Genomic DNA, 25384 nt, shown 5'->3' with positions numbered 1-25384 from the left:
CCGACATCGCTAATAACAAATCACACCACTTCTCGCCTAGATCTCAGTCGACCCCTTGCTAACGTCCTTGGCACAATCTCTTTTCCTGCTGCTTCTCGAACGCTGAAGACGTACGTTCGGTGTCTACATTTGCACATCCTAGGGGTCTGTCAGAATTGGCAGATGCGCCCACTGTTGCTGGCGGCGCACAGTGAACCACCCGCTTTATCTGAGCAGCGGCGAAACCCTGTGCGTAGTTGCGCAGGTTCTTGTTCCGGTGTGTGAATATCTTGAATCCAGGCCAGGTTGCACCTCAACGTCCGAGAGGGATCACCTAGGCTGTCGATACCGCATCTTGACGGGTCAATGCAAACCATATGAAGCCCAACCTAACTCGGCGAGAATTATGAGCCTCACGTCGTTCTGTGTTTGACGCCTATGTACTGTTCTACAGCCGTACTGTGATGAGAAGTCCCAAGTTGATGCATTGGGTGTTGAAGCTGCTCTCGGCTCATTCAAGTAGGCCTTTACCATCAACCAGGTAGCTGCGGGGATTGTGTGAGAAAGGAACCCTGGACACGCGAGTCGCGCCCTCGAAGCTAGGCTTGTCTAGAGTCCCCGGTTTGAAGAACGGGAACGGCCGTCTGCTCTTCTCTGCGGCTTGGAAAACAATGAAGGGCAACGTGGCGAAGTGTATAGGTAGGTGTTTGTTAATCCTCCCGCTCTCTTCATCGAATCCTTCAAACGCCAAGTGTCAGTCATGTGGACAATGAGAATCCCAAGAATACTGGTATACCAGGCTTGTGAGCGAACATCGATCAGGGAACCGAGCCAGTAAACGATGGGAATAGCACCGAAAGATTGGCCCATTGGTGGTAAATCCTGGTGGTGTCCCAAAGCAACGAATGATTTTCCAGCCAGGAGAGAGAGAGAAATAAACAAAACCAATGTTGACAAGAGTTGAGAAAGGGCATAAGTCTCGGAATGGCACTGGGGGCGAACCCAGTATTGACGATCAAGAGGAGATGCTTCATCGCTTTCCAGGAGCACAAAAGACGGAGCATCACACTCTCGCCACTCGCGACACAGGAATGAGAGACCATTGGCCTATGGTATCAGATATCCCGGACCTTTTGCTGAAGCAGGGCAATACCTCCAAGAACATCTGCAACCAAGCCTCGACTGCCGATGTTTGGCAGCCCACCTGGGTCCAGCGCAAGCGTCCCCAGTACAAGCATTCAGCGCATTTTCCTCCTCGGTGCCTGCAAAAATCTCTCTCCGAAGCCCTTTTCCCTGGTAGGTATATGAAGATGGCTGGCATAACCAGCCCAACAATTATCGTCGCATATCTGGAAGCCAGTCGTGGCCGTAGGGACAACTTTTGCCTCGTCAACAGTTGCAAGTCTGCAGAAACTCACCACACAGGCACGGCTTACCTTTGAGGATCTGTGATCAATGGCTGATAGCCTGCCCTGCTCGAAGCCGCAGCAGCAGGACCACTGGCAAATTGGGCAATGTGTCTGTCGACATTACTGATAAGATTCGCGAGCCTATGGCGAGTTCCTGACCCTGGTCTGTATGGCTCTTCGCAGGGCAGCGTGGCGAGATATTGTTGCATCTGATACTTGGGGCCAGCCAACTGATCTGTCGGCACTAGTAGACATCAGCAGCAGCACCAGCATTGGAGGGAAAGGCCAAGTCCGCAACACGAAACAGGGGATCCGCGGCAAAAATTGATCAAGACACACTGACTGTTTCTAGGTATAGAGTTTGACTGCATGACGAAAGTGTACCCGTTGTGGAAAGTGGCAATGCTATCAAGAAATGCCGCAGAGACTCAAGAAGCCCGCGAGCCCTAGTCAAGAAAGAACAGGTTGAAGAAAACAGATCCCGAGCCTTTGCACGGAGACGACTCTTTATATTTTACAGCGGCGGTCGGAAGTGGTCAACCACAATTGCGATAGACCGAGATTTGCAGGGCACTGGCTCAAGGGGACTTCGACAGCAACAAACATGGAAGAGGATGCTCACGTAACCCCTTCGAGCCCTGCTAGCATTCCGCTCCCTGACGTGGGATTTCAGGACCAGGACCCGGACCCTGGTACTGAGGCAGAGGATTAGAGGCCGATGGGAAGGAGTCTCCAAGCCGCTGCAACAGAGGTACATGAGTTTTGGCCCTCAGCCGGATATGGTTCGCACCACGGGTTTACAGTCTAGCCCGAAGACCGGGACACTCTGCAGATGCAGGCGCACCGGCTGCCAGTGCAACGGCGCAAGAGGTCTTTGCCCTAGGCGAAGGCCCTGCCTCGTTTAGGAAGGAGACGACCCGGGCAGCCTTTCATGTGAGAGACGTTGTCTCCCTCGATCCCGCAACTTGCTTTTCCGAAAATCGACCGGTGGAAGGAGATGCATGATGGCGTCGCAATATGCTTGTCGACAGAGTGCTAGTGTGCCTGGGACGGATCACTCGTCTTGGGCGTCAAGTGGAGTACCGAGTTTCGCCAGAGGGCGAGTGAACGGCTGCGGGACAGACGGGAGCGTGAGAGGATACAAGGCACTCTCCCTGGTTTGCAGCTTGGGCCTGTGGCCTTGAGTGACCGACTCGCCAATGGAATGCCCATACGAAGCGTCGATCGCAGTCCGGTCGAACTCCGGGAGGCAGAGGCAGAGGCAGAGGATTGCGGCTGGCACGCCAAATGACGGGCTGCTCGAGCAGCATTGCCATTGAGCGGAACCGGGGGTCTTTTCTATCTCATGCAGATACGAGGGGGGCAAGCAGGGCAAGTTTCTCCCATGGCGCACTGTGCAGAATCCTTCGAAACTCTATGCCATGGGAGTGGCCGGGGATGGCATCTTCCGCTCTCGGGGATAGGGGATTCTCATTCGCTTCCAAGCCTCTGGGACCTAGCACAGAAGTCGGAGACTCGGGAGTGCCTCGGGAGTCCCAGCTGTTTGGGGCGAGCTGCATGGGGCGTGGAGAGCTCGTAAACCTTGCTCTACGCCGCGGGGGGCCCAGGGGGATTCTGGTGTTGATCATGCCAAAGGTTAAACTTTCTCTTTTCTTCACGCGCAGCCGGCCTAGTCAAGGCGCCGGACGCAAGAAGACGACGCTGAAGGGTTGAGCAGGTTTTGACACGGACTGATTCTCCCAATTCGAACATGTACACCGTGAGTAAGCGTGTTCCCAATGCGACAGCCCATTGCGCTCGACTTGTAACTTCAGCCCCCAAAACTCCAGCACCACGCATCAAGATAAGAGCACCCGTCTAAGTGAGAGTGGCTTGCCCTGGCTAGCCACCTAGGACGCGACTCGCACCCTCCACGCAGCACGAGTAAAACAACCCGACCGACGCAGGGGTGGTGGGCTGTGCGTGCATACCGTTCGAGGCGGAAACGAGAAGGGCCGGGAGGGCAAGGACGGGGAGTCGGCCCAAACCACTGCACGATTGGGTTCCTTGGGTGCCAGCGACGACGTGTCATTGCATCTCATGCGCCCCAGGACATACATTAGCGTTCACCGAAACTACCTTGGGTGTGACTTGGCTTGAATGATTCAGCAGACGGTCCAAGGCCCGGAGGACATACCCCCTTTCCCCCCCCCCCTCCCTTTTTCTCCCGCCCTTCCTTCCTTCTATACCTCTCCGAAGCAAGGCGGATCCTCAACAGGGTTCTGCGCAGTTGACGTACATGACTAGACACGAGGTAAGGTGCGAGCCACAGAAAGGGCTCCTTCCCTTTTTGTTTGTGTGGACGTTACTCCGCACCTTGCTGGCTAGGCAAGGTAAAGGGTACCCAATGAAACAAAAGGCTAGCGGTTCCCGGTTCTTTTAGCGGAGAGGGCGCGTGTTCTTCGGTGACTTTCCGTGATCGTGAAGCCGTAGAGGAGGGCAGGGGTCAGGGTTGGAGGAATGGGATCAGCGACGTTGTAGGTATGGGAACTAAGGCCGGGAAAGAGGACGGGGACAGAGGTGAGAGAGAGGAAGATGGCGAGGACAGAAGCATAAAGCAGACAGCATACGGCACAAATGAGAGAGAGAGAGAGAGACAGAGAGAGACCCATTGGATTCTTGCTCCAGCATACCGACATTTCCCTCAAACCCATCTCGCTGTCTGTCTGTTGCGATATCTGCCAAAGGCCAAAAACTGACTGAGACTGCCCTTCCTTGCTAAACACCAAAAAGCAGAGAAGCTTCAAAGATACATACCGCCGCGAAAATTGCACAGCACCGCCCATAATTGACTTGTCCACATCATAGCCCTTGTCGTAATCATCATTATCGTCGTCATCGTCATCTTCAGAGCAATAAAAAGCCCAATCCAGTGACACACACACACATCACTCCATGTCAGCACGCCTGAAAAGTCCCTCTCTCTCACAGCAAGCCATCGTCGAGCCTTCTGAGCGCGTTCCCACAAGCACTCCAAGGAGCTCAGCCACGTATTCTGGCGATTTCTGATGCCCACCTCGCCCGGCTGAGATGCAGATTCCTCGCACTCGGCGCAGAAGTTGTGCCTCCTTTCCTGCCGTCACCGTCGACAGTCGTGGTGTCCGGCGCCAAAGTCTCGTCCAGGTGAAATCGCTCGAGACCGATGTATTAATGCCTAGCTTGCAGCCTCGACGAGGCCAGCTCGAGATTCCTGCTTGGAGTCGTGGGTGGGAACTCGGCCTGCAGTGGCGTCCGCGCCGCAAAAGGAATCTCTGCAGAATGAATTTGTCCAGGAGCCGTCGACTTGCTCCCCCAGCTCCGTCGACAACAGGCCAGGCGCTTCGATCTTGCGCCGTTTTCTTGGCCCCTGATCTCTCCACAATTTCGCGCTGGCCCTTTCGGCTGCTTTGCGCTTCGCTTTTTCTTCCTTGCGCCTCATACACAGTTGTTCGCGACCTTTGACGATGTCCGATATCCTTTCGCTCTCGCTTTGAAGCTGAGGGATCTGAGTGTGCGGAGACTTTAGGACCCAGAACTTCCGCAGGCTTTGATTCTTGACAACCGGGATCCCCAACCTCTCACTGGCGTCTCGAGACAGTCTCTCAAAAACGGTCAACTCTGGAAGGCTCGGCGAAGAACTGTCCCGCACAATGCACTGTTTGTGAGCGCGAACCATCGGATCATCGCCTGATCGCCGTTAGCGGGACGGTTACTGACTCGGTTAAGATGCTCACTTACTGCCCCAGTCTTGGATTGCATCGAGAATAGAGTCGTATTCCACCTCCTTCGTCCGAGTCGACAGCAGGGCAATCAACATTGGGAACTGGAACTCAATCGCCGTGACCTCTCTTTTAAGAAAATCGACGTATTCGTCAAGCTGGTATGGTGCCATTGGGACGCGAAAATGGTCCACCCTCCGGCCAATCCGCTCCCCCTGGGTCAGCCTGCCGGCAAGGCGTCTCCACGGGAACCTCCATGGAGCTTGCTGTTCGCGCATTATCTCCTGAAACGCCTCATATGGCGACAGGCCTGGAAATATCTTGTTCCGAATCTCCGCTGGCTTGCGCGGGCGGCTCCCACATCTCTTGTTGTCCGACCCACGACCTGCTTTCTTCCTTTTGGCGCTGTGATTCTTGGTGAATTCGGAATCCGCCGGATTGTAATGGAAAGGCTGCAATTTCAAGTACCCAGGCTTGAGGTATCCCTTCTCCAAAACACTGGGAAAGAATTTGTCCAGGCGCACAACTGTCATCGGGGCACGAATTTCTTTCCATACCAACACCATTGGCACGCCCATGTTGTGATAAGGAAGGCCTTTGTCCGCATTATACGCTCTGAGCAACGCTTCGGTGTGAAAAAGGTAGGCTCCCTGACCAAGATTCCACGTGTCGACAATCGCAAGTCTGAAATTCCGGCATCCTCGCTCCTTTAGAGCGCGAGCTCTGGAGAAGATCCAAAGCAGCGATGTGGCGAGTGACACCCACGGGCTTTGGAAACTGACTTTTGCGTTTCCCATGTGCCCACGTAAACTTTCCTGGATGTCCTGTTCCCCCATGAGTTCCAGGTCAGCGCACATACCTTGCTTTTCACGTTCACTCTTAAAATGTCCTTCGGCGTTTTCGCCGCCGCTCTCATCGTGCCAGAGCCGAAAGAGATATCGAGAGATCGCTTGAGTACAAGTCGATACAGCCCCCATATTCACGCGGTGGCCACAGAATCTCCACAGCCATTCATCCTCAACTGAGACCCTCTTATAGATCACCAATCTGAAGGGGTGTCTCGGTTTGTCCGCAGTGAGTTCCGCAAAGGTCTCAAGCGGTCTTTCGAATCCCAATGGAGCGCGAGAGTGACTTAGAGGTTCGTTGATGCAGCAGCACAAGCCGAGGCCGTCATTGTCCCAGTAGAAGTAGGGCTTTCGAAGGTATTGATTATACCTGGTCCAATCTTGCTGCCGCGGCATGACCATGATGTCAATCCATTGAACAGAGAGGCAACGTGAACGTCAAGAAGGAATGAAGGGGAACAGCCACGGAAGAGTGGATCAGAAAGGCAAGAAAGAGATAGAAGTCACGTACGAACAGGATGAAAACACGACAAAGAAGATGATGGCGTCAAGATGTCAAGGCGAGGAGGGATGGATGAGAAGTATGAAGAAATAAGCAGAAGTAAAGTCCAAGGTCATTTACAGAAGAGTCAGCTTGGGCGAGAGAGCTGCTACGGGTATGAGGCCAGAAAGAGAATGAAGTGAGGTTCGATGGAGGAAGAACGCAGGAGGTAGATGGGATGTGAGAATAGAGACACAGGATGGATCAGAGTAAAGGAGGTTTGAGAACAGAAGGGATGGAAGGCGAATGGGTAGAAATGGGAGATGAGATGTCAAATAGACAAATAAAGAGGTTGGATTGAAATATATATGCGACGAAATGACGGTGTCCGCAGGTGGGAAAAGGCTGGCATGTGCTCTGCCTCCCTGAAGCTGGGTCTGGCTGGCATGTGAAAACAATGACTCTCGATGAGCATCGTTCAAGGTCTTCGAACAGCTCTCGCAGATGATAAAACATCGAACATCCTTGCTCCCTTACAAGGCTTGACGGAGTCGTGGGAATTCTCACAAGGGCCTTGATGTTGAATCACACCTAAAGAGTTATCTCGGCCCTAAGCAAAACTGTCATAAAATGCATTGGATCGGCCATACAACGGAGAAAGTACTGCAAAGAGTGTCTGTCATGAAAATAGTCCTGCTTCCTCACCAGGACCAGAAGAAGCAGGGTGGAGTAGACAGGGCCCTGCTAAAAGCCCAGATTTTGGTCTCCCACTTGCGATGAATTGGGGAGTTTGGAGTGTCCCCTTGGATCCACGTCTTGATCATGGGAGAGAAGAGGTCAAGATGCTTCCGAGTGTGGTTGCTCGCCAGCCAGGAAGGACTGGCGCGATATTTTGAGGGCTGTTTGTGGGTTTGCCAGGAGAAATGGGCAGGGAAGAGACATTCGCACGAGGCGAGGCTGGGACAGGGAGTGGTTTGCATTCGTTTGCTTGATCTTTCTCGTGTTCGCCTGGTGGACCTCCAACACGTGAAGCCTTGCCCATAATGCGGACGATGGAGCTCAAACCAGGGATGGGTGGTATCTCAGCATAAGAGCCTAGGAGACGCCCATTTCCAGACATGGCTCATTCGGCTGCTGCAAGGCATCCATGGCGTTTGTTAAAGGACACGTTGCTTGGAAGATCACGAAAGAGAAGGGCGAAAAAAACTCGAGATCATTGTCGATGCCAAGGCCGGATTCTGCGCCAGGCTCAAAGAGGACAAGCCCCGGCAAGAGAGATTCTCCGGCCCCGGATATTATCAAAAACCGAACAACCGCCCACGCTTTGCCGATTCTCTTTTCTCTTTTTCTCTCATTACACTTCATGAAAATACAATATGAACGCATAATCAACCGCCAATTCCTTCATCCATCAATGGAGTGGTAGGTCATATTGGCGTACTAGACCGAATTTTGCATCGAGGCACTTTTAAGGCTTTTCGTTCGAGATGGGAGTCTTCGGATTCCCGTGATGGATGCAAAGTCACCTGCGTGCCGGACATCTTTTTTTCTACTTTCTGCTGTGGTTGAGGTGGATCTTTCCATGAAGAGAGGAATGGACAATCCTTGGTTGCACTGGGTGAAGACAAGGGCGTTCCTTTTCCTCGAGTGCAATATTATATTAAATTCATGGAGTTGGACAACTCCAAACGTTGATGATTTACTACCAACACTTTTCGTAATAAACCAAGTGTAGAAACCAGCGACACTGCTCCAAGTTGTACCGAACTGCTCTCAAGCCAACCTTTAAGAACTCTGTATTTAGCAGGATATTGCTACCAAATTTCTAAGATCTTTGTCTCGACGGGTCTTTGGCTTGGCGCAAGAGAGGACTTTTTCCACTTCACCCAGTCCTCTGATTTCTCTCTCGCTCTCTGCTCCAGTCCGTCGAGCCAGCAAAAATGAAGCTCCTCACCACAAACTTCCTGACCTGCGCCGTCAAGGCCTGCAAGTCCTCCTCTGCCTCGTTCCCGCTGCACTTCAAGGACGCCGTGCTAGAACGCACCGAGATCGAGTTCAACCCGTTATTCATGCAGAACATCCTGCCGCGCGTGAACTGGGAGGCGTTGACCGTCACAGCGACCGAATTGGGATTGCAGGCGCTGGTCCCGGAGAAGAACCCCGCGGATCTTGACGACATGAGCCCGGAAACAAAGGAGGAGGACCACGAGATGGATGTCGAAGGTGACGAGCCAGACCACGAACAAGAGGGTGCTCCAAAGGAGGCGGAGATTGATGAGGAGGTCCTGAAGAAGTTACACACCCTCCTCCTCGAGACCGGTGTGTCGGAGGGGAAACTGGTCTGTGGAAACTGCGGCTTTGAATATCCCATCAAGGAAGGCGTGGGCAACTTTCTATTGCCTGCGCATTTGGTGTGAGAAGAGCCCAGACACGGATTGCGGTAGTAAAGACAGAAACCGCTGCACCTGTCACATCTCGCTCCAGAACACCTCCGCCGTCAGCCGCCGAGATAAATATGATTGATTGGCTGGGCAATTGAACTGCGAAATTGCACCTACCCAACTCCTGCAAGGTCACCCACGATGAGACGCAAGAGAGGAGCATGGAATTGATTGTGGGTTGCACAGAAGCAGGCCCGGCCATCAACGGACCAAGGGGCTCGCAAACACCGCATTCTGGGCTCTGGGCGAGAGTTGGAAGTCGGGCTGTCAGTTCGTCGCTGGGGACTTGCGTGGGAGAAGAAGCGACCTTCTACCAGCACCGCTCCGGAAACAGTCACCCAAGAGAGATGTTACGTTGTGTGCCTGTCGTATCTCGAAAGAGGAGGTGAAGGTCTCTCAGAAGCACATGCCTCTCTCTGCTCAGTTGAAAAGGTTCGATCAAGGGGACAGAGAACAGCCAATTCTGTGGAAACGCCGCCCATGGAGGCAAAGCACTTTAGCCCCTACTCTATGTACGGACTACTTAGATGTCCTTCTTCAGGGTGACCAGACCCTTCGGGCTGTGTGCGGCGTGCAGTTGCTGTGCTTGTCAAGCAGTAGGTTGAGATGATACAAGTACACAAAAAGAGAGAGAGAAATCTCTCCAACTCGTTCATTGGCGGTGTCGTCCCTTCTGTAATGCTCCATCACTTGAGTTGAGTTAACGGAGTTCGTTCACTGTCGGCCACTTGCCTGCGACTCATCACACCCCTGCCTTGTTGAAATAGGATTACGATGATCCTGGCGAACTCCTCACAGCCTCTCCCACAATATGGCACCGCCCTCGGCGATTCTCTCAATGCAAAGATAAAACCCGGCCCAGCCTTTCCATGGACCCATGCTGTGCCGTGACTTTTGTCAGATGTCCGTCCTTTCATCATGCCGCATGGAAGAGAACGCCGGACCCAAATGCTCTTCCATATTTTCAAATGCACACTTATAACATCGAAAGAAGCATGTAACCGCCAGATCCCGCCACGGATTTCAACATCTGCCACTGGAGATGCCGGAGTATTAGTTAAGGAAACCTTTGCAGACCGCCGAGCCACAGAGACACGGGATGCGATCATCACTGCCGATCTCACGCTCGAATTTATAGTCGTACGTTAGTTCTTCGTCTGGAGAGAATAGGTCAGCCTTCACACGCCCAGTTCAAACACGGACAGCACTCACCTTTCTCAATATCTCTCAGAGCGTAGATGACGATCCGTTTCGTGCCGCCCACCCTGATGATCTTGGCAGTACAATTCGGTGAACAGCTGTGGTTGATAAATCTTGCAATACCACCCTTCTTGGTCGCGTCCACGACAGTCCCTTCATCGATTCGGAAGAGGTAGCTGCTGCCAATGCCACTCTCGGTGTATTTGATCTCTCTCAAGTCGGCGATTTCTTGCCGGATCTTCTCTCCCACATACTCGATGATCATCTCGCTTGCCTGTATCCGTTCCAGCGAATACAGGCCCCAATTGTGAATGGCAGATCTGGCGAACTTGACGGGTTTCTTGCGTTTCTGCAGTTGGTTGAATCGCAGGACGTCGGCGTCCTCACCCATACCTTGTAGCATCTCCCGCTGCCTGTCCAGATCTTTGACAGTGCGTCGATCGTCGGCACGCTTGCCGCGGGAAGAAGCTTTGGGCAGTTCCACGACTTGCTTGCCAGGATCCTTCTTAGCTTCCGCCTCTCTCTTCTCCCTGGCCTTCTGAACCTTTATGCGATGAGGCAGATACTTCGACTTCTCGGACTCGAGGATTCTTCGTACAGGCTCCGTCCTTGCCGAGCCGGATGGATTGGGAACATAATATCCGTCAATGGGTGGTTCCGTCCTAAGGGCACCCGGCTGCGTCCCAGGTTTGAGATTTCGAATCCGCTCTTGTTTCCAGGCCCACGCCATCGGATCGCCAATATCCATAGCCTTCTTCAACTTCATTGCCGATGACAAAAATTCAAGATCTTCTTCGTCAAACAGACTCGCTTGCCATCCGCGAAGATCAGGAATGATATTATCGTCGTCATCGACGGTAGGCAAAGGCTCCACGGCTGAGACGCCCCATTCCACTTCTGGCCTCCATTCGGCAGCTTCAGCGAGAGCCTCTTCTTCCTCAGCATATTCCAGAACATTATCCACCACTTCAGCTGCTTCAGCCTCTGCTTGCGCTCGTCGGAGTGCTTCTTGCTCTTCCAAGATTTGTTTCTTGGTCTTCTTCTTCGGCTTCGGCTTCCTGACCTTGGCAGCGTCCGAATCGATATCAGGCGTCGCTTCAATCGGAGTTTCCACTTTGATATCCTCTGATCCTTCCCGATCCAAGTCATTTTGGCCAATGCCAAACAACTCGTCGTCTGCCTTTTGACGTTTACGGGCCTCCAGCTCTTTCACTAGCCTCTTTCGTTTGCGCGACGATGGGGACATCTCGTAAATATTCCTTTCGAGTTTGGCGATGATGAGATCTTCCGCAGTTTGCTTGCTCGCGTCAAGCTCATCCTTGACCACGCTGTCTCCCATCTCGGATTCCTCTCGAGCATGGAGGCGGCGTTTTGTCACCTTGCGCAGAAGTTCGTCGTCGTCGTCGGATATAGAGGTCATACTCATCCGGCTAGGAGGGCGGCTCTCCGGGTCTTCTGTGTCACGAGTGACCGACGTCCGCCGTTCGTCGTCGGAATCGTCGTCGGCATGAAACTGGGCCAGCTGGTGAAACAACGGCCTGACATTGTGCCTCGTTGTTGGAGCTTTCCTTCTCTCATCACGGAAACCAACCATGCCTCTGTCTGCGCCAGGCCTCTTGCCAATTTTCGGCAGGGAAAGAATATTGAGGTTTTTGCTTCCAAGCGGGCGTCGCCCGGTACCCAGGCGCGAGTCTGGGGTCTGAGAGCCTTCATCGGCATAACCCTGCCTCCGGGTCCCCTCGGGATCACTCACACCGAGGATTCTTCGCCTTTCTGCATGTCTGCTCGGATCAAGATACTCGTAGAGGACAGGGGCAGCGATGCGTGATTTCACATCTTCCAGCAGCTTATCCCGGAGCTCCTGTATGACAAGCTGCACAACAGCCCTAGAAGGATCCAAATCTCTTGCACGCTGTCGCTTTTCTTCCTCGAGGTCGAGATCGTGCTCTTTCCTTAGCCTATAAGCTTGCCTGGAATAGACGAAATCGACAGGCCCCGTCGACGTAGGTATAGCGTCTGCTGCACTGACCGCCTTGTGATTCCCGTTGAGATGTAATTCCAAGTTCATCACATATGTAAACAATGGCTGCATATGGCAGCCGTGAAACACCTTCTTAGCCTCCATCTGCCCGTTTCGCGACTGCTCAAATGTGATAAAGTATCCCGTCTCGTCGCAGCGGACATCCCGCCAATCATACATCCTTAACCTCTTCTTCAAGTGCGGGATCGTAGTGCTCATAACTGGTACGTAACAATGCGCGATGAAGATATAGGGTACTTTTAATGTTTCGGCTATTGGCGTCGTCTCGACAAGCGAAGCGGTTGCGACCACAGGCTTGCTTGGTCTCTCTGGTTTAACGGGGAGTCCGAATGGGGCTTGGAACGTAGACTGCGGTCGAGAAGGTGGCTTTCCTGACGGCCCCTTTGGCGCAGTTGGCGGCGGGCCGGTAGACTTCGCAAATCCTGGTGACTGGACTGCTGTTGGTGTTGAGGGAGATGGAGACGGTTGGATGCGTGACTGGTTTGTGAATCCACTCTCTTTCCGGTGCAATGCGATTGCCTTTTCCACCAACTTCTCCGTTACAGATCCATCTCGGTCAATGGCCACCTGCACAGTCTTCAAGCCTATCCTTTGTCCGCGCTTGCCCTCAAGATATGCTGTTTTGGCTGCGAGGACTGCGGAGATCGGTCCCCCGCCTTGGAAGGAGGCGCAGTCCTGGTAGGCGATGCTACAGATGCCGAGAAACCGCCCAGTGACCGGATCAGTTTTATTGTCCAAGTCCTCGATCTCGCCGAAGCTGGAAAATAGTGCACTGATCTGTGACAGCGGTGTCATCGGGTCGAAACCGGTGACGACGACGGTGGTCGGGGGGGGCGGCGCAACCGCGGTTGCATGATCAGGCACCCACGACTTGAGATTATAAGGTGCAGGGCGAAATTTTGCTTTTCCTTTTCCCACGACACCCTTTGTGTAGTTGGGAATGGCCGACCGCGGGTCAGGAGGTTGGAAGTTGTCTTGAGGCTTTGCTCCGAAATCCTCGAACTGCGCTTTCAGCTTCCGTTTGTCCTTGGAGTTCAGAGTCTTGTCAAGTTCCGGATCGTAGGTACATTTGGTCCCTTTGACTTCGGCATTGGCATCGCGCGCGGATCTTCGATGGGTCGGCGGTGTGTGGAGGGGTGTCATCGACCCTTGATGGAGGGTGGACGCATTATTGCCGCCGCCCATCATGGGGTGGGAGGCAGAGTCAGCGGTCGGGCTCATGAGTTTAACATTTGGAGGAGAGTCGGAGTTGGTAAGAGGGGTAAGAGTGGTGAAATTGACATGACTTGCGCCAGGCATGGCGGCGCTTGCGACGGGAGCACTAAAGACCGATGAAGCGGTACTGGACGAACTTGCTGAGCCAACACCATTGAGAAGGTCGCCTGCGTACGGGTCGCTTTCTTCCGGAACCACAGTGACGGCGGGAGTCTTTGCCAAGTTGTCCTGTTTGGCGGGTAAACGTGGGTGATACGCGGTGGATGATGAGTTCAGCGAGTGTCGAGCAGGGTTCTCTTTCGTGTTGGCATCTTCTGCGCGATCGTCAGGGCGGCGCGGCCGGGAGCGGTCGAGATCAAGCAGCTTCGAAGATTTCCGTTGCTGAACGCTGGGAGCCGTCGGGAAGAAATCAGCGAACTTGGAGTGAGAGTGAGTGCCCTGTGGGCGCGACATCTCCTTGATTAAAACGCCAACCGCGCGATCATCTTCGCATCCGCCCTCCTCGATTGACGGTGAGGATTATGAGAGTATGTGAACCATGGAAGCGCAGGGATATGTCGGCCGTGATGTGGATTGCAAGTTTTCTACGCGTCAGTGGGCAGGCGGTCGGAAGGGGGCCGGTTTCCCAGAGGGCGCAGTTTGGGATTTGGGGCGTTTGAGGACGGCAAAGGCCTGTAAGGACTTGGCGAAGGGAGATTTGAGGTCGATGCCTGCTTTCTAGCGAGCAAGAGGGAATTTAAAAGTCGTGTATTGGGAGATTTGAGGTTGACTTGGTCGACTGCAGTGCCTGCACTCTGAACTTGCAAAGCATCGTCTTTGCTAAGTTCCTGTTGCCAAAGGAGCCAAGCCGAGATGGGTTAGGAGGCTCAGGGCTCGGCATGCGATCGACCGCGCTCAAGCGAACAGCTGAAAGTCAGGGCGCAGGCGCAGGCGAGAGCTGAACATTCTCGCCCAGCAAACATTCCAACACAGCAAATTCGTTTGATGTCAACAACAATGGCTCATTGACTCTGGCTTGCGCGTCGGCTACTCGCATGGCTTGCTTAAACAAGTCTTTGATCCTCATACTGAGCCGGCTGTTGAAGGGGTGGTTTCTCTAGCTGGACCTTTACTCACTTTCGCAGGCACAACGGAACAGCTCATTTTCAAGATACCTGATCAAGTTGACACAAGATGTCATCCTCCTTCCAGACCTGCCCTTTTGTTTCAGATGCCTATCCTACCATTCCCGGCGAGCTGAAAAACTTTGTGGTCGCCCACCGCTGGAGAAGAGATGGTCTACTGAGCACACTAAGGTAGACAAGAAAGATTTGGCTGTTATTGAAGCAGGGTTACGCTGATTGCCCTCGCCTGGAACACAGTATCTTCAAGAGGGGGTCACTCTATCTGCCGTTGACAGCTCTGTTGCTTGAAGGTAGAAGCAATGAGTTGGCATGAAGCGTGTACACTTAATTCCTCCGCCGTCACGATAGCAAATGGACAGCAAAAACATGAATGCTCTGTCCCAGTACGATACACCTCACAGCTGCAACTCTAGCGATGCCCAAGGAATGTCGTACATTAGAATCTGCCCTTGCGTGTTTAGAAAGAAGTAGCCCTTCGGAATTTACACCTCTCCAACAAGGTTGAACAGCCCCAAGAAGACAGCAAGAGCCACGATTCCGAGAGATGATGAGACGACCGATTTGGATGACCTAGGATTCGTGTCTTAGCCTCGCTGATTGAAGATGATACTCTCACTCAAACTCCGACTGCGAATTGTGATAATTGTTTTAGTTCTTCGGACATGCCGACGTCGGTTATGATATCTTCTTTCTGCGATGATTTGAATCTCGTCCTCGTCTTCGGTCAGGCTGCTGAGTATGGAGGTATCGACATGCGCGGCTTTGGAAGGACAATTCATTCGGTGAGAGTTACCGCGCCGTACGTCGACTTTCCTGAAAGTCGAGGTCGAGTTCGAGTTCGAGGTAATTTTGGTTCTTGTTTTCGTAACTGCGTGTCTCCGCTGATGCCTTTTCGCCCCAAGTCTGTTGGTATTCTTCAGACTTGCCGCCTTTTCTGATGCATGACAGTTGGTGTCCTCCGTCGTTAAGTCGATGATATTGGACGATAATGCTTCCTTCTCTGTCTGACATGCTGTTGGACATTGTGGGGGAATGACCACTTGCTCCGTCATAGCAGGTTCTCTGTCTCTCTTCTCTGTTCGGTTAGACTTTGTCGTCGAATCATTCGGCTGCGAGGTTGAGAGATTATGTAGCTCCCTCGTGTAAACAGGAAGTGGAGTTGGAGTTGGCGTCGGAATCGTCGCCCACCACCGCACCTGCCACGCGAAGATATCGACCTCAGGGTCATCGACGTGTTTGATATGTTCTTGAGGTCGAGAACTCTCGACGGTATCGTCTGCAGTCTTATCCTCTTCCTCCATCCGGTCACCGCCGGTGTCCATTTGCACTTCGGTTGGTTTGAGTCTTATTCCTTCACTGGGACTCTGGTCAGGTGTTCTCCTAAAGCCCGATATTGTAGCGTTGCTCCGAGACAATGTAGGACTGTCGAAGGGCGCTGTAGTAACGCCAAATTCTGATCCCATTTCTGCGAGTTGACAATCTAGAAGATCCTGTAGATCTTCAGCTGGTTCGGGACACGGTAAGGCTGTATTGGCAGACCTCAACATCTTCTCTCGTGCCTCAACTGTGACGTGCACCCTCTCTGTCATCCGAGCCGACTTAGAATACTTGACTGTCTCCGCGCTCCTTGACCTGTTACGTACTCGACTCAAGATAACTTCGTCGGGAAGGGAATCCGAATCGCTAGGTTCTGGTGAACTGGCCTCAACTCCTTGTATGAATTTCTTCAGATAAATATTGTCGCGAGCCTTTTCATACCCGGGAATCTTGAAGGCATTGATAAGTTTTCGGGCCACGACTGCTTTGTACATAGACGGTATACTCTTTAGACACTATAGCGGTTAGTTTAGACCCGGAGTCGAGTTGAACGAGTCATACTTGGCCAATAGACACACCGGAGGCGTAATCGATAACTGATCCGGAATCTTTCAGCGAGTTTAGAACTTCATATACCTGGAGGGCTTCCTCGCAACACAGGATAGCGACAGGATCACAGGGCACAGAGCCCCAGATTAGGAACTATATCTCGTTAGTAGTCGAGGTTTGGTTATAGTGCTGGAACACGCACCTCGCCCCTTCCTGTGTAACCCTCCTGCCCTTTGACACCCTGCTTAACAGGCTGATCCTTTTCAATCTTCTTTAGGTCCTTAAATCCATAGTCTGTGACGATACTTGGAACAAGCCAAGGCCCATTGCCTGTGCCATATAATCTCTTAATCTCCTCTTCGAGAACATTATAGTCAATGACTGCTATAGAGAGGTGTGCTGAGCTCTTAGCGAGGTGTGCTTCTATCGCCCTTTTTGGATTTTGTGTAAAAGACAAATAAGGGGAAGAAAACGTTTTGTCTGTGATAAGATGTCGATAAACCAACGATCCGAATTTGTTGCCGCCGTACGTGGGCGGTGGCGGTGGAAGTGTTGAAGGACGCATGTCCAGAAAGCAGCGAGCACGCAATCCGTGTTCAGGCTCGAAAGCCCGAAACAGAAGTCTGGGTCTCTGGTGACTTTCTTTTCCCCAGTTGTTAAAGCTCAATGTCAAAAGCGGCTTGAGTCTCTGTGCTGTCCTAGGGAAATCGTCGTCATCACCTCGACGGTAATCTTCTCCGTCATCCGAGTTGATCTCAGTGTCCCAACTTCCGGTTGAGCAAGAATCGTAAAACGACGAGTCCGTAGCCATCGTAGTGACAGATTCCTCCGTGGACGCCCTTGACATGGTATCTGATCTGTTCTTGGACTTTGCACCTATACTATCGCCCGGTTGAAGGTGGAGAGTCTTTCTTCCTTTGCCGATGATAGACGAATCCGCGAATAGATATTTGACATCCCAAGGTTCACGGAGAAGACAATTGGCGAGGAATATTGGACAGTGGAGATCAAATCGAGAAAGTTCAGGAAGAGATGATGAGTGTGTAGTGAAGATAGTGGAAGAAGTGAAGTAAAACAAATAGATAATGAGTTCCGAGTCGCTGTCCTGGAGGTGAGAAGAAGATGAGGCTGGAATTGGTGGGCACGTAATCATTTCTGCACTCACCTTGGGATCATAGAAGAGATTGACGGTTACCTACCTAGCTAGATACATAGGGGTTTCAACTACATCACTTGTTTACTAGCAGAAGAGCAGGTCCACGGTGTGCATGTCCGAATCCAGGAAACAAGTGTGTAATAGCTGCGAGACTGTTGACTGGCACGGAAAGCTTTCTGCTTTTTGCGCCTCGTTGCCAAGCCCGGCTGCAAGGCTGAGTCTCTCTCAACATTTCTCCGGGATTGTGCCGTTTCAATGTTTCCTTCTCGCCTCAGTTCACGCGCAAAGGTGGTACACCGCATAACAAGCTACCAGAAGGCGGCTTTGGGCCCTTCCAAGCAAGCTCTGTTTCTCCAACATGGAAGAGGCTGAGGCTACACAGTTCCTCGAATCCTTGCTCGGAAAGACGTTCAATGTCACTGTTCTAGACGGGCGACTATTTTCGGGAATATTTCGATGTACCGATAATGACAGCAATATCATTCTCTCAAACTCATTTGAGTACAGAATGCCGTCCAAAGCAGCTGAAAAAGCCGCGCTCGACAAATTGAAGGCTACCGGACAGGCCAGCAGAGTGGACATGACATCGCGATTCGTGGGCCTTATTGTCATTCCAGGCAAGCAGATTGCAAAGATGGAAGTCGAGGAGAAGAGGGAGTGGCCCAGCAGCCAGTCCTTGTCGATTCGGACGCGAACATGAAGAGGTGGGAACTGCAAAGTTGATCCTTGGAAAGATCCCTTCCTCAAGCTGTCACACGAACTACGGAAAACTTCGAGCAAACTACATTCGCATTGTTGAAGACAGGAGGAACCTCTCCTAAAGCAAAGCTGCCTACCTGACGGCAAGCCTTCTGAGCCAAGCTATGGCCAAACACCTTGCGGACGCACAATCCCTGGCCTTCCTACGAGCACAGTTCGCAGAGGCATGTGAAGACGCACACCGCACTTTTGCCCTCCTGTCATAATTGACCGTAGGGCAGGCTGGCTCACGCAGCGCTCAAGGCAGGAAGGAATCAAGGAACTCAATGTAATGGATGCCGCGATTAAGGCGAATCAGCTCCAGAGAAAGCGTCAGCCATGGACAAACAAGAGCAAACTCTAGTCTGGATCTGCGCCAAGGTGCGCTCCCTCCACGTTGGGACTGCTTGGGCTTACTATTATCATTATTCCTTCATGTACTTGCAAGCGCTCGGCCCCGAGACAATCGCAGTGATTTGTAGCACCCCCAAAATAATAGGTAGTACAGAGAGTGACCTCATCTGGCTCCCCTGCGGCCCAAGTTAGGCGTGGTGACCAGGAGTTAGGGGTTTAGGCAATGATCACTAAGGCTCCAGAGTTCGAATGTTCTGGGCCACGAAGCCGATATGGCCGAACAGGTGGCCAACCAGACGAGGCAGCCGCCTGGCGCCGCGAAACTAGACCGTGTACGAAACCCTGCGGTGCCCTGCCTGCACTTTCGGGCCTTCATGTTGCTCCCTCCACGAAATCTAACATCCATTTTATTTATCAACCCTAGACCGCTGTCCTCAGCTTCCCACCGCCCCCATCCCTTAGATTTACAATCTACGTGCTACTTGCTCTGATTCTGTTGACCAAGTCCGTCCGCAGCCACTACCTTTCCCGCAGGTCAGTTCCTATCCAGCCCTTCCGCACGGTGACGCAACGTGTTTCACCATCAAGGCCCCATGCGACATTTCCATCCCTACAAAGAAGCCCTCTCGTCTAGCTTGCTTGACCTTGAAGCTGGTGCTGGACGATTTTGCTGACTTCTGGCCTTCTCTCTGCTGCAGGCGAGACGAAGGAACTTCATCCCACTAGCGACACCTTCATGCACAGTCACTGCTTGTCACCTCTGCCTCCAAGTCCATCGCTCGAAGCCGGTCAACCCAGCGACATTGCGCCCCAATATTAGAAGGTGGATTTCGTCTGAGCATACTTCCAGTGTGCTCCTTCCAGAGTGCCCTTGAATAAAGTCGCCAAAACGCATTCCTCAAAGCGGCTGCTTATCTCACTCCTCAAACCTCCTTGACCCGCTCGTTTCCCTCCCCGACCTCTTTTCTGCGACCTGCCATACCTTTGCTAGGCCGAGAATTCAATGGGCCAACAACAGTCAAAGAGCAGCGATGGTACCAGAACCCCACTAAAGAGCGGCTCTTCCTCCAATCTTCCGGATACTCTACAACAGTATCCCTCGATATCCAAGTCCGATACGAGGGAGAGTTCCTCTAGGTCCATTCGGTCATCCATTCGAAGCAAAATAAAGAGCTCGGGAGATGACAAGGCCAACGACAGCCCCAGAGCCTCGGGCTCAACCCTTGCGGGGTCAGAAGGCCCCAACAACGACAAGGCCGACGCCAGTTCGATTGCCAGTGGCCGCTCGGGCTCTTCTCGAGTACCCAGAGAGAAGATCACAAACAATCCCCTTGTAGAATCTCCCGTATCGCCCAATGACGACGACGAAGCTCCGTCACCAGGTGCCAGCACACCCGCGCGACCACCGTCACCGACTCAGTCCAAATCCGTGGGTAAAGGTCACAAGTCGGTGGATCGTGCTCAGAGGACCGGTGAGGTAGGCGCAGTGTCTGAGGAAGCTCCTCATCAGGCGCACGTCCACTCATCTACACAAAAGGCCGGTGATTCCATCTTGGTCAAGCGTGAAAATCAGATTAACCCTCGAGCTCCGGAGACCAAGGCCTCATTGCGGGCCAAACTGGCAGAGTTGCCAGGTGCTTCTCCAGGAGGTGGTATGGGCATGAGCGAAGTGAATGACATGGATTTGGACGACATGATTTCTCGCCTCCTAGATGCTGGGTACACTACCAAGGTGACGAAGGCTGTCTGCCTTAAGAACGCCGAGATTACGGCAATCTGCACCGCCGTGCGAGAAGTGCTACTATCTCAACCAGCACTGCTAGAGCTCACGGCACCGGTCAAAATTGTGGGTGACATTCATGGTCAGTACAACGATCTGATCCGACTTTTTGAAATGTGCGGATTCCCTCCGAATGCGAACTATCTTTTCCTGGGCGACTATGTCGATCGGGGAAAACAGTCTCTCGAGACAATTCTACTCTTGTTTTGCTACAAGCTGAAATATCCGGAAAACTTCTTCATCCTTCGCGGTAATCACGAGTGTGCTAATGTCACTCGCGTTTATGGGTTTTACGACGAATGCAAACGAAGGTGCAACATCAAGATCTGGAAGACATTCATCGACACCTTCAATTGCCTGCCGATTGCTGCGATTGTGGCGGATAAAATCTTCTGTGTCCATGGCGGTCTGTCACCGTCTCTTTCCCACATGGACGATATCCGACAGATTGCGCGACCGACAGACGTTCCTGATTATGGGCTGTTGAATGATCTGTTGTGGAGTGATCCAGCGGACATGGATCAAGATTGGGAGTCAAACGAACGAGGAGTCAGTTATTGCTTTGGTAAAAAGGTGATCGTCGACTTTCTGGCTCGCCACGATTTCGACCTGGTCTGCCGAGCTCACATGGTCGTCGAAGACGGATATGAGTTCTTCAACGACCGCTTGCTTGTCACAGTCTTCTCTGCGCCCAACGTAAGTGTATCAATCCATCGTATGGAGAAAACGTCGCTAACCCTTTTCAAAGTACTGCGGAGAGTTTGACAACTGGGGGGCCGTGATGTCGGTGTCCAGCAATCTGCTGTGCAGTTTTGAGTTGCTGAAGCCGTTGGATTCGAGTGCTCTGAAGAGTCATATCAAGAAGGGCAGAAATGCTCGCCAGAATATGCTCAACAGTCCGGTGCGTGGTCCAATCTTTTTCAAACCTGTGATTCCAAAGCTAATGGGTCTTGCAGCCGGCACAAGTGTCCGCCCAGAGTTTTTAAAGAGACCGCGAAACCAAAAGAAGGAAAGCAATTCCAATCATTCCTGCGTTCGTTACACCCTTTATTTCCGGCAACGTCGATCCTGCCATTCGTTTCTATCCAGACAATGGGCCACGGACCAAGTATATGACCGGATCCTGGTTGGGTGCAAGATCTCCCAGACCTTGCCGTCATGGCCTCCGTGCCATTTCGATTGATTCTAGTTCAATAGGCGTCGGTTGGCGCAGCCGGGTTATTCCAACGCACAGAGACACAGACAGCTTTAGGAAGCTACGTCTTCGGAAAAGCGAATCGGTTTTCGCACAGCAATTTGGATTTCGATCGACGCTAGTCGAGTCGAAGTAACGGAGCAGAGATTTTGCAGTCTTGCTGGGAATGTACTATTGCGGCCTGGAGGGCCGAATCAACTGGAGGGCATGGACCCAGCGAAAGACAGGCAGCTGGCACATGGTATTATTTGGAGCTCTAGGAGCAAGAAGTCTATGTCGAGTGATGACCTAATGCTACGGGGGAAACGCAATAGAATTTCACCAATCCCACCAGAAATGAATTGTTTCACATTGAAAAGGATGGTCGTCGCTGCAGGATTGGCCCCAGGGTCGAAATGGGCGGGTTGATGTGGTCAGACGCGCCAGGCCGCAGGACGTGGTTGATAGAGGCACGAGCGCGTCAAAGTTTCCAGGTCCAGGTTTTGTGTGGGAGGGTTGAGCAGCTGTGAGGTGCCTGTGAAGTGCCAGTAGCGTTGGAAGATCAGGGCTGGTCCTTTTCTCCACCTGGCGAGCCGCCCAATTCCAATCTGGCTGCGGAGCACATTGGCAACCCTCCACAACGAGGCATGCCGCCCGTCTTTGTCTGTACGACTAGTAGTTGAACTGCGCCGTTGCTGCTCAGACTACCAATAGCCCTTGTTTCAACCTCTGTTCCGATACTCAGTGATGGGAGCAGAGTACTCTGGTCCGCTTGACTGCATGCTTTGACTCAGCAAGCTCCCTCTGCCGCGTGCCCGTTGTCCATCTCCGCTTCACGGAAGGCAAACGAAAGCTCCTCTGCCGCCTGCCGTCCACCCACCGCATCTTACTTCTACACCAGCGGCAACGAGAGCCGGTGCATGTTCTACGACTCCGATTTCCACAACTTCAATCTGCCATTTTGATCCTCCATAAAGCGGCCTTTGAGGCCACTCTCCAATGCCGTCATGAAAGCCGGACCGCTTCTCATTCAGTGGCACCAAGAGAGCCAGCCCATCTATTCGGTCCACTTCGATCCTCATGGTAAAGGGAGGCTAGCTACGGCTGGAAAGTGAGTTCTCTCAATGCAACAGTATCCGGCATTTTTGGCTAACGGGGAATAGTGATAACAATGTCCGGGTATAAAATTCCTCCCCTTTCGTTGGTTTCTTCGGTTCAGGTTGCTGATGTGGGTGAAAATAGTTATGGAGCGTTGAAGCTCAGGGCGAGGAGAGAAAAGTCACATATCTATCAACCCTCACCAGACACACTCAACCCGTCAATGTCGTCCGATTTTGCCCCAAAGGTTTGTCTCCCAACGCCGGTCTGAGTACTGCATGCTGACGGGAACGTAGGTGAAATGCTTGCCTCGGCCGGGGACGATGGCAACGTCCTTCTCTGGGTACCCTCCGAATCTTCCATGGCCACCATGACCGATGAACATGCCGATGATAAGGAAACATGGAGGATCAAACACATGTGCAGAACGTCTACCGGAGCAGAAATCTATGATCTGGCCTGGTCTCCAGATGGTCAATATTTCATCACAGGGGGAGTTGACAACACTGCGAGGATCTTTAACGCACATACCGGTATGTTGAAATGGCCACCTCCCGAACATGGCACGGCTAATTTTGCTTTAGGGACCATGATCCGCCAAATAGCAGAACACAGCCATTTCGTGCAAGGTGTGGCTTGGGACCCTCTCAATGAGTTTGTTGCAACCCAGTCATCGGATCGTTCGGTTCACATCTATGCTCTCAAGCTCAAAGATGGCACGCCCACACTTTCCACTCACGGAAAGTTCAACAAGATGGATCTGCCCGGTAGGCGAATATCGTCCAACAGCCCAGCACCGGCAGAGTTAACGCACCGTGCATCGAACTCAAGTGCCAACAACTTGGCCATTGCTTCCCCTGCGCCCTCAAATCCAGGAACCCCTCTGACCACACCTCTCCCTATGGATCCTCCCCTTCTAACCTCAAGCCGGCGGTCATCATTTGGCTCGTCACCTTCATTCCGAAGATCTGCTTCGCCAGCACCTTCGTTACCGCTGCCAGCTGTGAGACCAGAAATTTCGTCCCCGAGTCTGAATGCAGCCATGGGTCTTGCCGTCAAGAACACGAATCTGTACCACAACGAAACCATGACCTCTTTCTTCCGTCGTCTCACGTTCTCACCGGACGGCAGCCTGTTGTTTACACCTGCGGGACACTACAAGACCAGTTTCCCAACGGCGTCTGATCCAATGAAGACCATGGACGACGTGACAAACACGGTCTACATCTACACCAGAGCTGGCTTCAACAAGCCTCCAGTGGCGCACCTTCCAGGGCACAAGAAGCCCTCCGTGGCGGTCAAGTGCTCTCCTATCCTCTATACCTTGCGGTCCACCCCAAAACCGACAAACCACATCACGATCGACACCTCGTCGGCGAGCGAGGAGATACCGCTCCTACCAGATCCTATAGTCCCACAGAATCCATCAATGGTTATGGAGCCTCCACCTTTGTCGGCCACTACTCCTGGTCCTGATTCAATGTCCGCTCCTTCACCGAAACCATCGCTCGACGGAGAGCCTGCCAGCCCTGCACCGACACCAGCCTTCTCCCTCCCGTATCGAATGATCTACGCTGTGGCGACGCAGGATGCAGTGTTTGTCTACGACACTCAACAAACGACACCTATTTGCGTTGTTAGCAACCTCCACTACGCTACGTTTTCAGACTTGACCTGGTAAATTTTGAAACGGTCTGTTCCAAGAATGCTGCTGACAAGTTGACGCAGGTCAAATGATGGCCTTACCCTCCTGATGTCCTCTACGGACGGCTTTTGCTCGACTTTGGCGTTCGCACCGGGTGAATTGGGGCAGGTTTACACAGGCCCCCATCCAACATACAGCCATCCGGTTGTTACAACATCGATACCTTTACCAACTTCTTCTGCGAATTCAACACCTGTTCCCACGCCTACTGCTACGGCGTCTCCTTCACTGACAAAAGCATCTCCTGTTCCTGTACCACCATCGCAGCCTTCTCCAGCACCATTTATTCTTCGTCCCGGAAGTCCGACAAGATCCAATTCGCAGTCATCGATAGCTACAATGACGTCGATTCAAACTTCAGGCCTTCCAAACAATGCTACTCCTACTTTGGGGCATGTGCCCCTGGTGACAGCCTCTAATTCCGGGCCTCCGGTGGCCATTCCACCCATGACAACGCCACCTCAGACTCCTGCAAGTGTCCACGGCGGGCAACATTCTGCTACAAGCTCCATTAGTGGTTCCGTCTTGGGCAAGAGAGATGGGGCAACAAGTGAAAGCGAAAAGGAGGAAAGCAAGTCGAAGAGACGGAGGATTGCTCCCACGCTTGTTGGTCCTTCAGGCTCGACCGAGAATGCTAAGGAGGAGGGTAACTAAATTGTTATCTGGTTTCGATTGCTCTTATTTCTTTTGTGACAGGGCTTTTGTCGATCTTTATCTCAAGGGGCTGACTTCCAAGCCTCTACTGGGCTAGCACGGAGTCAAATACGTATCGCTGGGAAGCGGCCTTTTCGCTGCAAAGGGCGGAAATTTGGTAGAATGGGCCTCGATGGCGGCAGAATGTAGCAAAATATGATCGAGCTTAAGATTTTAGCAGCGCCGTCATACGCGAAGCCTCGTCACTCCGTGCAATTGCGCACTTTATCAAACGACCACAAAATCCCCTTTGGTTGCAATCTCAAGCAGGCCAACCTTGTCAGAGGGGACTACGATGACGACGGACCGACAAGCTGCAGGGACATCGTCAGCAGTTGGGACTATGAC

General features: G+C 52.5%; 6 protein-coding genes across 6 annotated transcripts; 4 read left to right on the top strand and 2 right to left on the bottom strand.

The window, feature by feature from the left end:
* The first annotated feature begins 8310 nt into the window (after positions 1 to 8310).
* Positions 8311 to 9657, top strand: PV07_06091 (uncharacterized protein). The gene has a single exon (XM_016393038.1). It carries the CDS (start codon positions 8392 to 8394, stop codon positions 8866 to 8868), a length of 477 nt encoding a protein of 158 aa, XP_016250557.1. The 5' UTR covers positions 8311 to 8391; the 3' UTR covers positions 8869 to 9657.
* Positions 9312 to 14145, bottom strand: PV07_06090 (uncharacterized protein). Its single transcript, XM_016393037.1, has 2 exons — positions 10105 to 14145; positions 9312 to 10049 (listed from the first exon to the last, which is right to left on the bottom strand). Exons 1-2 carry the CDS (start codon positions 13799 to 13801, stop codon positions 9946 to 9948), a joined length of 3801 nt encoding a protein of 1266 aa, XP_016250556.1. The 5' UTR covers positions 13802 to 14145; the 3' UTR covers positions 9312 to 9945.
* Positions 14146 to 14712: 567 nt separating this feature from the next.
* PV07_06089 (uncharacterized protein) lies at positions 14713 to 17149 on the bottom strand (the record flags this gene model as incomplete). Its single annotated transcript, XM_016393036.1, has 3 exons — positions 14713 to 16304; positions 16351 to 16491; positions 16541 to 17149. The coding sequence occupies 3 exons, from the start codon at positions 17147 to 17149 to the stop codon at positions 15057 to 15059; spliced, it is 1998 nt and encodes a 665-aa protein (XP_016250555.1). The 3' UTR covers positions 14713 to 15056.
* A 626-nt stretch (positions 17150 to 17775) lies between these two features.
* On the top strand, positions 17776 to 18817 carry PV07_06088 (uncharacterized protein). The gene has a single exon (XM_016393035.1). The coding sequence runs from the start codon at positions 17853 to 17855 to the stop codon at positions 18192 to 18194; it is 342 nt and encodes a 113-aa protein (XP_016250554.1). The 5' UTR covers positions 17776 to 17852; the 3' UTR covers positions 18195 to 18817.
* A 157-nt stretch (positions 18818 to 18974) lies between these two features.
* Positions 18975 to 22186, top strand: PV07_06087 (uncharacterized protein). Its single transcript, XM_016393034.1, has 4 exons — positions 18975 to 19120; positions 19285 to 21062; positions 21115 to 21267; positions 21323 to 22186. The coding sequence occupies exons 2-4, from the start codon at positions 19590 to 19592 to the stop codon at positions 21350 to 21352; spliced, it is 1656 nt and encodes a 551-aa protein (XP_016250553.1). The 5' UTR covers positions 18975 to 19120; positions 19285 to 19589; the 3' UTR covers positions 21353 to 22186.
* Positions 22187 to 22217: 31 nt separating this feature from the next.
* On the top strand, positions 22218 to 25260 carry PV07_06086 (uncharacterized protein). The gene is made up of 6 exons (XM_016393033.1): positions 22218 to 22651; positions 22704 to 22719; positions 22783 to 22885; positions 22935 to 23171; positions 23223 to 24315; positions 24367 to 25260. Exons 1-6 carry the CDS (start codon positions 22548 to 22550, stop codon positions 24995 to 24997), a joined length of 2184 nt encoding a protein of 727 aa, XP_016250552.1. The 5' UTR covers positions 22218 to 22547; the 3' UTR covers positions 24998 to 25260.
* The last annotated feature ends 124 nt before the right edge of the window (positions 25261 to 25384 follow it).

The sequence above is a fragment of the Cladophialophora immunda genome (assembly GCF_000835495.1).
Source record: "Cladophialophora immunda strain CBS 83496 unplaced genomic scaffold supercont1.3, whole genome shotgun sequence".
Lineage (NCBI taxonomy): Eukaryota > Fungi > Ascomycota > Eurotiomycetes > Chaetothyriales > Herpotrichiellaceae > Cladophialophora > Cladophialophora immunda.
This window is presented reverse-complemented; position numbering and strand designations above follow the sequence as displayed.

Bases quoted from the DNA above. Each gene is read 5' to 3' on its own strand.
- PV07_06087 (XM_016393034.1), top strand. From the start codon at position 19,590: ATGGGCCAACAACAGTCAAAGAGCAGCGATGGTACCAGAACCCCACTA. The intron at 21,063-21,114 runs GTAAGTGTATCA...CCCTTTTCAAAG, and splicing joins CAGTCTTCTCTGCGCCCAAC to TACTGCGGAGAGTTTGACAA. The intron at 21,268-21,322 runs GTGCGTGGTCCA...TGGGTCTTGCAG, and splicing joins AGAATATGCTCAACAGTCCG to CCGGCACAAGTGTCCGCCCA.
- PV07_06091 (XM_016393038.1), top strand. From the start codon at position 8,392: ATGAAGCTCCTCACCACAAACTTCCTGACCTGCGCCGTCAAGGCCTGC.
- PV07_06086 (XM_016393033.1), top strand. From the start codon at position 22,548: ATGAAAGCCGGACCGCTTCTCATTCAGTGGCACCAAGAGAGCCAGCCC. The intron at 23,172-23,222 runs GTATGTTGAAAT...ATTTTGCTTTAG, and splicing joins GATCTTTAACGCACATACCG to GGACCATGATCCGCCAAATA. The intron at 24,316-24,366 runs GTAAATTTTGAA...AAGTTGACGCAG, and splicing joins ACGTTTTCAGACTTGACCTG to GTCAAATGATGGCCTTACCC.
- PV07_06088 (XM_016393035.1), top strand. From the start codon at position 17,853: ATGGAAGAGGCTGAGGCTACACAGTTCCTCGAATCCTTGCTCGGAAAG.
- PV07_06090 (XM_016393037.1), bottom strand. From the start codon at position 13,801: ATGTCGCGCCCACAGGGCACTCACTCTCACTCCAAGTTCGCTGATTTC. The intron at 10,050-10,104 runs GTGAGTGCTGTC...TATTCTCTCCAG, and splicing joins TCTGAGAGATATTGAGAAAG to ACGAAGAACTAACGTACGAC.